Raw genomic sequence first — 13,574 nt, forward strand, 5'->3', positions numbered from 1 at the left:
CCATGAGGTGCAGCAGGAAACAAATATTTAGCTCAAGTGGTAATCAATTCACTGCTGTCAAGTACAGTATAACCAGACTGTTGGATTTTGTGACATCTGGACTGCAGAGAGAGGAAGTCTTTGAGTCCTGAGATCAACTTCATCCATACACCAAAATATTTTTCCAGCACACTAAATATAAATGGTCTGTTACAAACAGGAAACTTGCATGAACTAGAGAAAACCATAAACAAACAAAAGATACAAATAGTGACACTCCAAAAAACAAGACTGACTAACAAAAATTCAATGTATTTTGGAAACTACAGACTTTTTGAAAGTAAAACAGAAATAATGAATACTGAAAAACACCCCACTTTTAGGGGTCACCTTTGCAGACAGGGGAGAAATACTCACTTCCATAACAAATGTAAAGCCTGTAAACAACAGAAAAAGTGCAAATGAAACACACCCAACAATCTACATCTACATCTACATCCATACTCCGCAAGCCACCTGACGGTGTGTGGCGGAGGGTACCTCGAGTACCTCTATCGGTTCTCCCTTCTATTCCAGTCTCATATTGTTCATGGATAGAATAATTGTCGGTATGCTTCTGTGTGGACTCTAATCAATGTATAGGTCCCAATCACCGCTGAAAGTAAAACTACCCATGAAGAGATATAGGAATCATGTGAAACACTAGAAGAAATAGCACCTAAAACACCACAAAAAGCGATTCAATTGCAGAGCTAAGCAAAGAAAGGAAGTACACTTGACACCAGAAAATACCCAGCACATAAATGGACTAACCAGAATGGATAAAGACTAGTTGAACTGTGCAGGGTATTCAATTTTAAAGTCATGTTTGCACTCTCGAAAGAGAAACCATCAAAACAGATGACATGGACAGCATTGAACACACTCATCTGTTATATCCAAACTGATCATGTAGCAATTTTTTGTTCAAATCACAGAGAAATCTAAGTCCCAAAATGTGCAAACAGACTCAGACCATTACCTGACAAGAATAAAACCACATTTATAACCACATACATTCACAGAAAAGAAGACAAGTCACCTAATTTGACACTAGCAGGATCTGAACCATCTCTTATGGAAGAACTAGAGAAAAAGTAGGCAATGAATTGGCAACAACTCAAAAACAAATTTATTAAAATAGCACAAACTAATTTCTTTGCTAAAATGGGAAATGTAGCATTGAGGGAATGAGTAATGTGAATACGCAGTTCAGTCTCAACAGGGTCCGTGTAACAATTGGAAGAGCAATGATACAGAAGACAACTACAAAACATCCCTGGCAGTGATTAAAGAGACAGACAAATTACTCAGAATGGCAAAAAGGAAACATGAACAAGATCAACGACTTGAACTTGGAGAAAGACTTCAAAATAAACAACACATAAATTTCTATAAGAACTTCAGAACAAAGCTCACAGGATAGCAACCATGAAGCCTCTGCTTCAAGAAACAAAATGGGGCAACTGTCTCTAAACAATCAGAAAATTGCTATGAACTTGCCAGATATTTCAAACTGCTACTTAACTGCCAGAATGAATACAAAGATTTCCACCAGATGAACCTTTGGGCACTAATCCAGATTCATTACTACCAGATGAAGAAGAAATAGCCAGACAAGTCAGAGTACTAAAAATCAATAAAGCATCAGGGGTAAGATGGTATAATACCAGAAATCCTCAAATCAGGAAGCTCAAACACCATAACAGAAATCATCAGAAATGACACAAGACCTTTGGTAAACCAAACAAAAATTCTGAAGGACTGGAAAAATGCATTGATTCACACATTGCACAAAAATGGAGACAGAACAGATGTAAATAACCACAAGAGAACCTCACCTAGACTGATCAGCCAGAACATTATGACAACCTACCCAATGATAGGTATGTCCACCTGTGGCATGAATAACAGCAGTGACACATCAAGGCATGGAAGCTATGAGCCCTGGAGGGAATTGGTACCACATCTGCACACACAAGTCACATAAGACCTGTAAATTCCAGAGATGGGGGAGATGAGCTCTAAGCTCCATTCATTCAGATCCCAAATGTGTTTGATTGAGTTCAAATGTGGTGAATTGGAGGGCCAACACATCAATAATTACTTCCTTAAACTGCTCCATCATGCTCCTGGCCTTGTAACATGGTGCATTACCTTGTTGAAAAATGCCACTACTGTCGGGAAACATGATCATCATGAAGGGGTGTATGTGGTCTCCAACAAGTGTACGATACTCCTTGACCACCACAGCACCTCCACAACTTTCACTGGACCCATGGATGCCCTCATGAATGTCCCCTTCAGCATAATGGAGCTGCTGCCAGCTTGTCTCCATCCTACTGTACAGGTGTCAAGCAGCTGCTCCCCCGGAACACAATGAATTCAAGGCCAACCATCAGCATGATGAAGAAGGTATCAGGATGCATCAGGCTACGCAATACCCTGCCACGGCACCAATGCTCAGCGTTGATGGTACCCATTTCCATTGTAGTTGCCAGTGTCTTGGTGTTACCATTGGCACAAGCATGTGATGTCGGCTGTAGAGGTCCATTATTAGTAGAGTTCAGTGCACTGAGTGTTCATGTACACTCCTGCTCTGCCCTGCATTAAAATCTGATGTTAGTTTCATCACAGTTCACCACCTGTCATGTTTTACCAGTCTTCTCACCCCATGATGACCAACATCTGTAATGAGAGGTTGGCCACCCAATCCCACAATGTCTGGATGAGGTTTCACCTTGTGTTGAAGACACTCACCACAGCACTCCTCGAACACCTGACAAGCTGTGCAGTTTCTGAAATGCTTGTGCCTGGCCTCCAGGCCATCACAATCTGCCCTTGGTCAGACTCAGATAGACTGTGCACCTCCCCCATTCTTCACATGAACAGCATGCTCACTGATACTACAGGCACCGTGCATGTGTCTGACTAGCAATCATTCCTCACCAGGTGACGCTGCTATCCCCTGGACAGGTTTATATCAATAGTAGTAGGTTGGTAGTCATAATGTTCTGGCTGATGAATGTATTTCAGTCACACACAAAATTCTACCTCAGTGTCTTTTTGAGAGAGCACAGGAACAATTTGTACCAAAAATTTGAGAATATCAGGCAAGATTCAGACTAGGCCATTCATGACCATCTTGAACCTAAAGCTAATCCTTAAACACTAGAGAATTGGTAGCAAAAATTCAGTCTCCACATATGTCAATTTCAAAAAAGCCTATAACTCAGTTAACTGTGAATCACTCTTCCAAACGTTAAAAGAACAAGGTCTAGACTTGAAAACACTTGCAATCTGATGGATACAAAGTTCAAGGTTACATTTACATGAGAATTCTCAGATGCTTTCAAAATTAAAATAGGAGTGAGACAAGGATTTAGGCTGTTTTCATTACTTTTCAACTATGTCTTTGAGAAGGCAATACAAGAATGGTGTAAATCAATCACCAGAGTTGACCAATCAACCACTAAGTACAAGAAAGTTATCTATAAATTGCACAGTACTGGCAGATGATTCTGCAAAATTAACAGTTTGCATTGTTGCAATGGACAGTACTGTACAGTAATGGAATCTGCTATAGTGTTGAACAGTTTATTAAACATTTTTCTTATAAATTACATAGTTTTATTTATTCTCTGGTCCCATTTGAACATAATTTTTGTGTATTTATAGGTGAAATTGGACCATGACTTACTCAGTTTGCCTTAGTCTTACATGGTTATAGTTGCCACACCTATCATATAGGTCCAACGGATTACTGTACTACATTATACATTTTGCACAAATTTCTAATTATTGCACATGAAAGAACAGAAATCAGAAATAAAATAAATCTTTGGTAGAAGTTTACTGAAGGGTGTTTTCATTTGGTATTAGAGAGGGGTGTGATGTAGGGGAAATGTCACCAATTTTGTGCAATATGTATTTTTACAAAATCTGTCATTGTGAGTAAAGCTAAATTCATTTGCATAATTACATTCATGGCTTTCCTGAATGTGATATGCAGCTGATATCTGCATTTATGCTCCCATACCATTTATACTTTTGTATCTTCTAATACTGGCCACTGAGAAAATAAAATGGATCCATCTATGCACACTGCACTGCATGGCAAATTATTGGATGATGTAAATACAAATATGAAGACAAAAAATTTTTATCTAACAAAATAATTTTAAGAAAATGAGCAGTAATACCATTCCTGTATCCAGCACAGATCTTATCACGTCCAAAGTAGATACGGAAGTTTGGTTTAATTGTCTGGAGACATTCATTATACTCAATTACAGGAAATTCTGCATAAAGCAGTTCTTCACTTGGTTCTCCAGTTTCTGTCACACCCCAGCCTGCAACCTACAATGTAGTTATACAATAATTTCAGAGTCATAACAACAGGTAGTATACAGATCAAGAAAGAGGTGAAAAATATACAGGAACTATGAAATATTGAAGTATAAAAATGTGAGTTATTTCAAACTGGGACACCTTAGAGATAAAGCTGCAGTAACAAGTCACTTTAAAACATGCAAAATTCTATGAGTTTATGTTGTTTTTGCATGACTTTACATAGCAATATTCCTCAATCTCTGACAAAGTTAAAACTATTCCATGACATTGCAGCTATAAACACAGCCCAAAATATGTTTTGTACCAGTTGTATATTTGTAAATAGAGGTGGGTTTATGTTTAGTGTGAGCAGGGACTGAAAAAATAAGCCTAAAAACACCTCACAGTAAAAAAAAAATCAAAACAATAACCAATATAAAGGCAGATTGTCACACATATGAAATCAAAACCTACTACTCGATAATGCTGGACACAATGCTGCTCCAGCCTCTGCAGTGTAACAAGCTTCGATATTCCATAGTATGCCATCCACAAAGTGTCCGAGGTGTTGCCACTCACTCTTGCTCATCCCACCCTCTGATACTATCAATCCTATAAGATACAAAGCCCAGAAAGTGAAGCAATATTTCAGAATTCGTCAAATGAGGGCTTTATGAGCTACCTTCATTGTGAGTGGATTACACTTACAATGAATCCTTTGATTAGCTTTATGTTGTATTCCCATGGTAAATCACTGTGTATGCTTGTTGTTGTTGTGGTCTTCAGTCCAGAGACTGGTTTGATGCAGCTCTCCATGCTACTCTATCCTGTGCAAGCTTCTTCATCTCCCAGTACCTACTTCAACTTATATCATTCTGAATCTGTTTAGTGTATTCATCTCTTGGTCTCCCTCTACAATTTTTACCCTCCACAATGCCCTCCAATACTAAATAGGTGATTCCTTGATGGATCCCTTCTTCTAGTCAAGTTGTGCCACAAATTTCTCGTCTCTCCAATTCTATTCAATACCTCCTCATTAGTTATGTGATCTACCCATCTAATCTTCAGCATTCTTCTGTAGCACCACATTTCGAAAGCTTCTATTCTCTTCTTGTCTAAACTATTTAACGTCCAAATTTCACTTTCCTACATGGCTACACTCCATACAAATACTTTCAGAAATGACTTCCTGACACTTAAATCTATACTCAATGATAACAAATTTCTCTTCTTTGGAAATGCTTTCCTTTCCATTGCCAGTCTACATTTTATATCCTCTCTACTTCGATCATCATCAGTTATTTTGCTCCACAAACAGCAAAACTCCTTTACTACTTTAAGTGTCTCATTTCCTCATCTAAATCCTGCAGCATCACCCGATTTAATTCGACTACATTCCATTATTCTCTATTTGCTTTTGTTGATGTTCATCTTATATCCTCCTTTCATGACACTGTCCATTCCGTTCAGCTCCTCTTCCAGGTCCTTTGCTGTCTCTGACAGAATTACAATGTCATCGGCGAACCTCAATGTTTTTATATCTTCTAAATGGATTTTAATTCCAACTCCGAATTTTTCTTTTGTTTCCTTTACTGCTTGCTCAATATACAGATTGAATAACATTGGGGATAGGCTGCAACCCGGTCTCACTCCCTTCCCAACCACTGCTTCCCTTTCTTGCCCCTCAACTCTTATAACTGCCATATGGTTTCTGTACAAATTGTAAATAGCCTTTTGCTCCCTGTATTTTACCCCTGCCACCTTCAGAATTCGAAAGAGAGTATTCCAGTCAACATTGTCAAAAGCTTTCTCTAAGTCTACAAATGCTAGAAATGTAAGGTTTGCCTTTCCTCAATCTATTTTCTAAGATAAGGTGTAGGGTCAGTATTGCCTCACGTGTTCCAACATTTCTACAGAATCCAAACTGATCTTCCCCAAGGTCGGCTCCTACCAGTTTTTCCATTCATTTGTAAAGAATTCGTGTTAGTATTTTGTAGCCATGGCTTATTAAATTGATAGTTTGGTATTTTTCACATTTGTCAATGCCTGCTTTCTTTGGGATTGGAATTATTATATTCTTCTTGAAGTCTGAGTGTATTTTGCCTGCCTCATACATCTTGCTCACCAGATGGTAGAGTTTTGTTAGGCCTGGCTCTCCCAAGGCTGTCAGTAGTCCTAATGGAATATTGTCTACTCCCGGGGCCTTGTTTCGACTTAGGTCTTTTAGTGCTCTGTCAAATTCATCACGCAGTATCATATCTCCAATTTCATCTTCATGTACATTCTATTCCATTTCTATAATATAGTCCTCAAGAACATCACCCTTGTATAGACCCTCTATATACTCCTTCCACCTTTCTGCTTTCCCTTCTTTGCTTAGAACTGGGTTTCCGTCTGAGCTCTTGATATTCATACAAGTCATTCTCTTTTCTCCAAAGGTCTCTCTAATTTTCCTGTAAGCAGTATCTATCTTACCCCTAGTGATATGTGCCTCTACATCCTTACATTTGTCCTCTAGCCATACCTGCTTAGCCATTTTGCACTTCATATCGATCTCATTCTTGAGATATTTGTACCGTATTTACTCGAATCTAAGCCGCACTTTTTTTCCAGTTTTCGTAATCCAAAAAACCGCCTGCGGCTTAGAATCGAGTGCAAAGCAAGCGGAAGTTATGAAAAATGTTGGTACGTGCCGCCACAACTAACTTCTGCCATCGAATATATGTAGCGCTACGCAGGCATGCATTGTAGGCACAAAGATAAATACTGGCGCCAAAACCTCTGCGTCAGTAAATAAATTTAAAAAAAAAAAAAGTGGAAGACGAGCTTATTTTCTCCGCCGCGAGTTTCGACCACTGCATTTTCATACATTATCCAACGAAGTAAATACAAATTCCGTATTGTTCATTTTCGAATGTAGCACAATTTCAGTGTATTACGAAAATCTGACTGGCAAGACTGTTTGGGATGTTTGTCAATATGGCCAACTCTACGTTCTGAATTTTTTCCTATCTGTGAGAAGAGATGGTTGCTAATAGGAACCTGATGAAATATGAATCACATACAGTATTCTCTTCACCATAAGAATAATACGAATATAAACATTTTGCCATGTATTCTTTCATGTTTGCTGCTATCTCATTTAAATCCTGTCTGCCTAATAAACTACGAAACTAGAGTGAGACAACAGCAAACGCGGAAGAATGTACGTATCGTGTCATGTTTATATTCGTATTATTCTTACAGTCAGAAAGGAAGCATGGCAAGTGACTAGATTTTTAAATCTAAGATGACTCTAATTTCTGTGCAGAATTTGATGTAATAAAGAAGTGGCCGCAAAGATTTTCAAACGGAGAAAAATTTTCGCCTAACTCTCGTTCAGAACATGTTCTATCATACGCAGTCTATTATTTGATTCTTGTTGATCATTATCAAAGAAAGAAGCAGTGTAAGTAACAACAAATAGCAGTCTCTTGCCATTGTTTCGCTAATGAGACGATTCCTCTCTTTTTTTTAAAAAAAAAATTGTACGCGGCGGTAGCGCGTACAAAAGCAAGCCATGCCGCGTGCCGCGACAGGCCGTAAACACGCACTATCAGAATGCAACAAACAATGCATGACACAGTGCAGTAATGCATTTTCAGCTTTAAGAGTGACACAAACACCTATAACAAAGAAAACGGCATTTATCAGATCAAAGCAAAATAAGCAATCGATTCAAACCAGACGAAGCACGTGAAAAAGGAAGGGTGCCCGTATATATACGGACGGAGCGCCTGACACATAGCAATGGCTACGTGGTAAAGCTTAACTGCTAAGCTGACGACGCGAACCAAACTACTGTAGCTGTATCGTCATTCATTCGATCTAAATTGTGTCTCATATTACAGTGGACCAACTTCGTTTCGATTTGGAGGTGCGGCCTAAAACTTTTCTCTCCCCTTGAATTTCGAGTCTCAAATTTCAGGTGCGGCTTAGATTCGGGAAATTTTTTTTCCTTTATTTCGAGTCTCATTTTTCAGGTGCGGCTTAGATTCGAGTGCGGCTTAGATTCGAGTAAATACGGTATTCCTTTTTGCCTGATTAATTTGCTGCATTTTTATATTTTCTCCTTTCATCCATTAAATTCAATATCTCTTCTGTTACCCAAGGATTTCTATTAGCCCTCATCTTTTTACCTACTTGATCCACTGCTACCTTCACTATTTTGTCTCTTAAAGTTACTCATTCTTCTTCTACTGTATTTCTTTCCCCATTCTTGTCAATCGTTCCCTAATGCTCTCCCTGAAGCTCTCTACAACCTCTGGTTCTTTCAGTTTATCCAGGTCCCATCTCCTCAAATTCTCACCTTTTTGCAGTTTCTTCAGTTTTAATCTATAGTTCATAACCAATAGATTGTGGTCAGAGTCCACATTTGCCCCAGGAAATGTCTTACAATTTAAAACCTGTTTCCTGAATCTCTGTCGTACCATTATATAATGTATCTGATACCTTCTAGTATCTCCAGGCTTCTTCCATGTATACAACCTTCTTTCATGATTCTTGAACCAAGTGTTAGCTATGATTAAGTTATGATCTGTAAAAAATTCTACCAGGCGTCTTCCTCTTTCATTTCTTCCCCCCAATCCATATTCACCTACTACATTTCCTTTTCTCCCTTTTCCTACTGTCAAATTCCAGTCACCCATGACTATTAAATTTTCATCTCCATTCACTATCTGAATAATTTCTTTTATCTCATCATGTTGTTGTTGGTGTGGTCTTCAGTCCTGAGACTGGTTTGATGCAGCTCTCCATGCTACTCTATCCTGTGCAAGCTTCTTCATCTCTCAGTACCTACTGCAACCTACATCATTCTCAATCTGCTTCGTGTATTCATCTCTTGGTCTCCCCCTATGATTTTTACCCTCCACGCTGCCCTCCAATACTAAATTGGTGATCCCTTGATGCCTCAGAACATGTCCTACGAACCGATCCCTTCTTCTGGTCAAGTTGTGCCACAAACTTCTCTTCTCCCCAATCCTATTCAATACTTCCTCATTAGTTATGTGATCTACCCATCTAATCTTCAGCATTCTTCTGTAGCACCACATTTCGAAAGCTTCTATTCTCTTCTTGTCCAAATTATTTACCGTCCATGTTTCACTTCCATACATGGCTACACTCCATACAAATACTTTCAGAAATGACTTCCTGACACATAAATCTATACTCGATGTTAACAAATTTCTCTTCTTCAGAAACGCTTTCCTTGCCATTGCCAGTCTACATTTTATATCCTCTCTACTTCGACCATCATCAGTTATTTTGCTCCCCAAATAGCAAAACTCCTTTACTACTGTAAGTGTCTCATTTCCTAATCTAATACCCTCAACATCACCCGACTTATTTCAACTACATTCCATTATCCTCGTTTTCCTTTTGTTGATGTTCATCTTATATCCTCCCTTCAAGACACCATCCATTCCGTTCAACTGCTCTTCCAAGTCCTTTGCTGTCCCTGACAGAATTACAATGTCATCGGTGAACCTCAAAGTTTTTATTTCTTCTCCATGGATTTTACTTTATCTCATCATACATTTCATAAATCTCTTCGTCATCTGTGGAGCTTGTTGGCATAGAAACTTGTACTGTTGTGGCAGGCATGGGCTTCATATCTATCTTGGACACAAGAATGCATTCACTATGCTGTTTGTAGTAGCTTACCTGCATTCCTATTTTTCTATTCATTATTAAACCTACTCCTGCATTACCCCTATTTGATTTTGTATTTATAACCCTGTAGTCACCTGACCAGAAGTCTTGTTCCTCCTGCCACCGAACTTCACTAATTCCCACTATATCTAACTTTAACCTATCCATTTCCCTTTTTAAAGTTTCTAGCCTATCTGCCCAATTAAGAGATCTGACATTCCATGCTCCGATCTGTAGAACGCCAGTTTTCTCTCTCCTGATAACAATGTCCTGAGTAGTCCCCACCCGGAGATTTGAATGGGGGACTATTTTACCTCAGGAATATTTTACCCAAGAGGACGCCATCATCATTTAACCATACAGTAAAGCTGCATGTCCTCGAGAAAAATTACAGCTGCAGTTTCCCCTTGCTTTCAGCCATTCACAGTACCAGCCAGGCCACTTTGGTTAGTGTCACAAGGCCAGATCAGTCAATCATCCAGACTGTTGCCCCTGCAACTACTGAGAAGGCTGCTTCCCATCTTCAGGAACAACACATTTGTCTGGCCTCTCAACAGATACCCCTCTGTTGTGGTTGCACCTATGGTACGGCTATCTGTATCGCTGAGGCACGCAAGCCTCCCCAGCAACACCAAGGTCCATGGTTCATGGGGGGAGGTGTGCATGCTTAATCCAAGATATCTTACGGATGTGACAGCTTCCAAAGATGGCAATAGTTAATAATGCATTAAAGGGTCTACCTGTCTATTTATGTGCAGTATGTTACATTTGTTTGTGAGGATCTGACTACATTTAAATCCACAGTGAAGCTCTCTCCAGTTTTAAGAAGTTTTCTAATATGATTGTAGAATCACAGCACATCATTTCATCTATCACAACTTTTCTCAGCACATACAGGTCTGAGATGTCTTGTACAAAACCATTGAACTTTGACCATATATGTTCAGCATTTTAAGGCCTGGTGATGAATGCTTCATGTCAACCACTCGGGTAATCTCAAATCTTTTCCTTCTCACACTTGCTAAGCAGAAATAACCTCCTAAATTCCTAACCTCAGCCATATACAGTGACAGTATAGTGGTCTTATGATAAGTTAGTCCCTGTTCTACATGAACTGAATCAAAAAGTTCAGGCCTCATTGTAATCAGTACATCTAACAGACTTCCAGCATAGGGAGTCACCCTCGTTCTGCTAACATTACTTTCCAAGAGGGCTAAGGAATGCATAGAGGTTCTCAGAATCTAGGGGCCCTTGGGATAGAAAACTGCCCTTAAAAGGTGGAAGAATCAGCAATGATCAACAGTATGAGGCTGCAGAAGCCAATGGAAACCCCTGGATCTAAGACACTTAACCTGTATTCTCAGGACATGAGGCTAGTAACTGAGAAAGTGTCATCATGATCTCTCCATTGGAATAAGATTCCAGATTAGTCCACCATTCAGATTCCTGGGAGTGAACTGACAAACAGAAGGCAACTTTGAGTAAATTATTCAATGACTAGCAAAAGGGTAGCATTCTACAAACAGAAAATGAAATTTCCGAAGTTTGAAGGTGATAGGGGAGCTAAAAAATCTAAAATGGCAAATGCAAAACCTCAATCTAGATATAGTGAGGATCATTGAAGTTAAATGGGAAGAATATAGGGATTTCTGATCTGACAAATATAGCATAATAACAGAAGCATGGAGCTGTGTAACCAGAGTAGGATTCGTCATGAATAGGGAGGTACATTAAACAGCAATTACTTTGACCAGCTCAGTGGTACTATTATTCTCATCAAAATCAATGATAAACCAATGCCAACAAAAATAATTCAGGTATACATGCCAACATCACAAGCATAAAATGAAGGGGGACAGAGTATATTAGATCACTGAACAGCTAACTCAGTAATGTAAAGGGAGATGATAAACTAATAATCATGGGAGTGCTAGAGTGGAGTAAGGAATATAAAAAAAATTGCAAGAGAATATGGACTTGGTACAACAAATGAGAAAGGAGAAAGAATCTTCAAGTTCTGCAGTCAACTTTAGCTGGAAACAGGAAATACACTGTTCAAAAGTCACAAGAGGAGAAGGCATACTTAGATAAGTTCTGAAAACATGGGAAGATATCAGCTGCATTGCATTATGGTCAGACTGATACTCTCAAATCAGATATTGGATTGTAAGGCATAACAAGATGAAGACTTAGACTCAGACCGCAATTTGTTAATTATGAAGAGTAGGCTAAAGTTTAAGAGAGTCATCAGAAAAAATCAACATGGAAAGAACTATGATACTGAGGAATGATGATATGCATTTGAAGACTGTAGATATTGTGATAATGAATACTAAATTATGCATCTAAGTTGAAGAGTAATGGACATCTCTAAAAAAAGGCAACAACAGAAGTTTGACAGACAAAAATGAGTACAAGTAAGGTACCTTGTGCATAAAATGTGTATAAAATTGAAACAACTCACCCAGAAGTTCACCACTGATCAATCAAATTAAGAAACCCTGACTTAGGAAATGCCTGTGATAGGAGTGGAGTAGATGGTAGTGGGAGAATGCATAAGACAGTTATTGTGTCTAGGTCTTTTATAGGGGCATGAGCAATGAGGCAAGGGTTTGGCAACAGGGTTGCAGTAGAGATGGACAGGAATATTGGATAAGCTGGATTGGAAGCTGTGAGAGGGTTAGAGAGGATAGTGAGGAGGATAGTTCTCATCTATCGGGGATTGAGGAGAAGTAGTCAAAACCATGGCAAAGAATGTGATTCAGTTGTTCCACTCCTCAGTGGTACTGAGTTATGAGGAGGGGCTCTTTTATGGCCAGACAGTAGGTACCTGGGGCATGGTAAGTAACTGGGGAGACAAGGCACAGGAGATCTGTTTTCAGAAAAGGTTGGAGGGGTAATTTTGCCATGGGAGACCCTTGTAAAACTTTGAGGTTGACTGCTTTTCACTGCAGACTCAAGAACCATGAGTGACTAGGCTGTATGCACAGGACATCTTGCCATGGAACAGGTGGCAGCTGTCAAAATGGAGACATTGCCATTTGTTGCTGGTTCTGATGTGGACAGAGGTACTGATGCACCCATCGGGAGTTGGAAGTTCACATCAAGGAAGCTACCTTGTTGGACTAAGGAGAATCAGATGAAGCACATGGAGGGGAAGCTGCTGAGGTTCTGGAAGAATGTGGACAGGATTTTTCACCCTTAGTTCACATCATATATACTTCAACAGTAAATCTACATATACATCTATCATTACCTTTCCTTTCCTATTCCACTTGTAAATTGATCAAGGGGAAAGGACTGTCTATATGCCTCTGCATAAACCCTAATTTCCCTTATTTTGTCTTCATGGCCCTTATTATACCAAATGTATAGTGGTAGCAGTAGAATCCTTCTGCCTTCAGATGCAAATGCAAGTTCTCTAAATTTCCTCAACAATGTCTCATGACCAGAACATAGTCTTCCCTCCAGGGATTCTCATTTGAATTCACAAAGCATCTTCATATCACTTGCACGATGATCGAACCTGC

At 39.2% G+C, this 13,574-nt stretch overlaps 1 protein-coding gene across 1 annotated transcript in view; it reads right to left on the reverse strand.

Moving 5' to 3' along the window:
• LOC126095379 (modular serine protease-like) overlaps nt 1–13,574 on the reverse strand; it is a 130,590-nt gene that overhangs the window by 11,961 nt on the left and 105,055 nt on the right. The window contains exon 7 of the mRNA XM_049910183.1: nt 4,221–4,377. Coding sequence (XP_049766140.1) covers nt 4,221–4,377 — 157 coding nt within the window. The remainder of the gene's footprint in view (nt 1–4,220; nt 4,378–13,574) is intronic.

The sequence above is a fragment of the Schistocerca cancellata genome, chromosome 8 (genome assembly GCF_023864275.1).
Source record: "Schistocerca cancellata isolate TAMUIC-IGC-003103 chromosome 8, iqSchCanc2.1, whole genome shotgun sequence".
Classification (NCBI taxonomy): domain Eukaryota; kingdom Metazoa; phylum Arthropoda; class Insecta; order Orthoptera; family Acrididae; genus Schistocerca; species Schistocerca cancellata.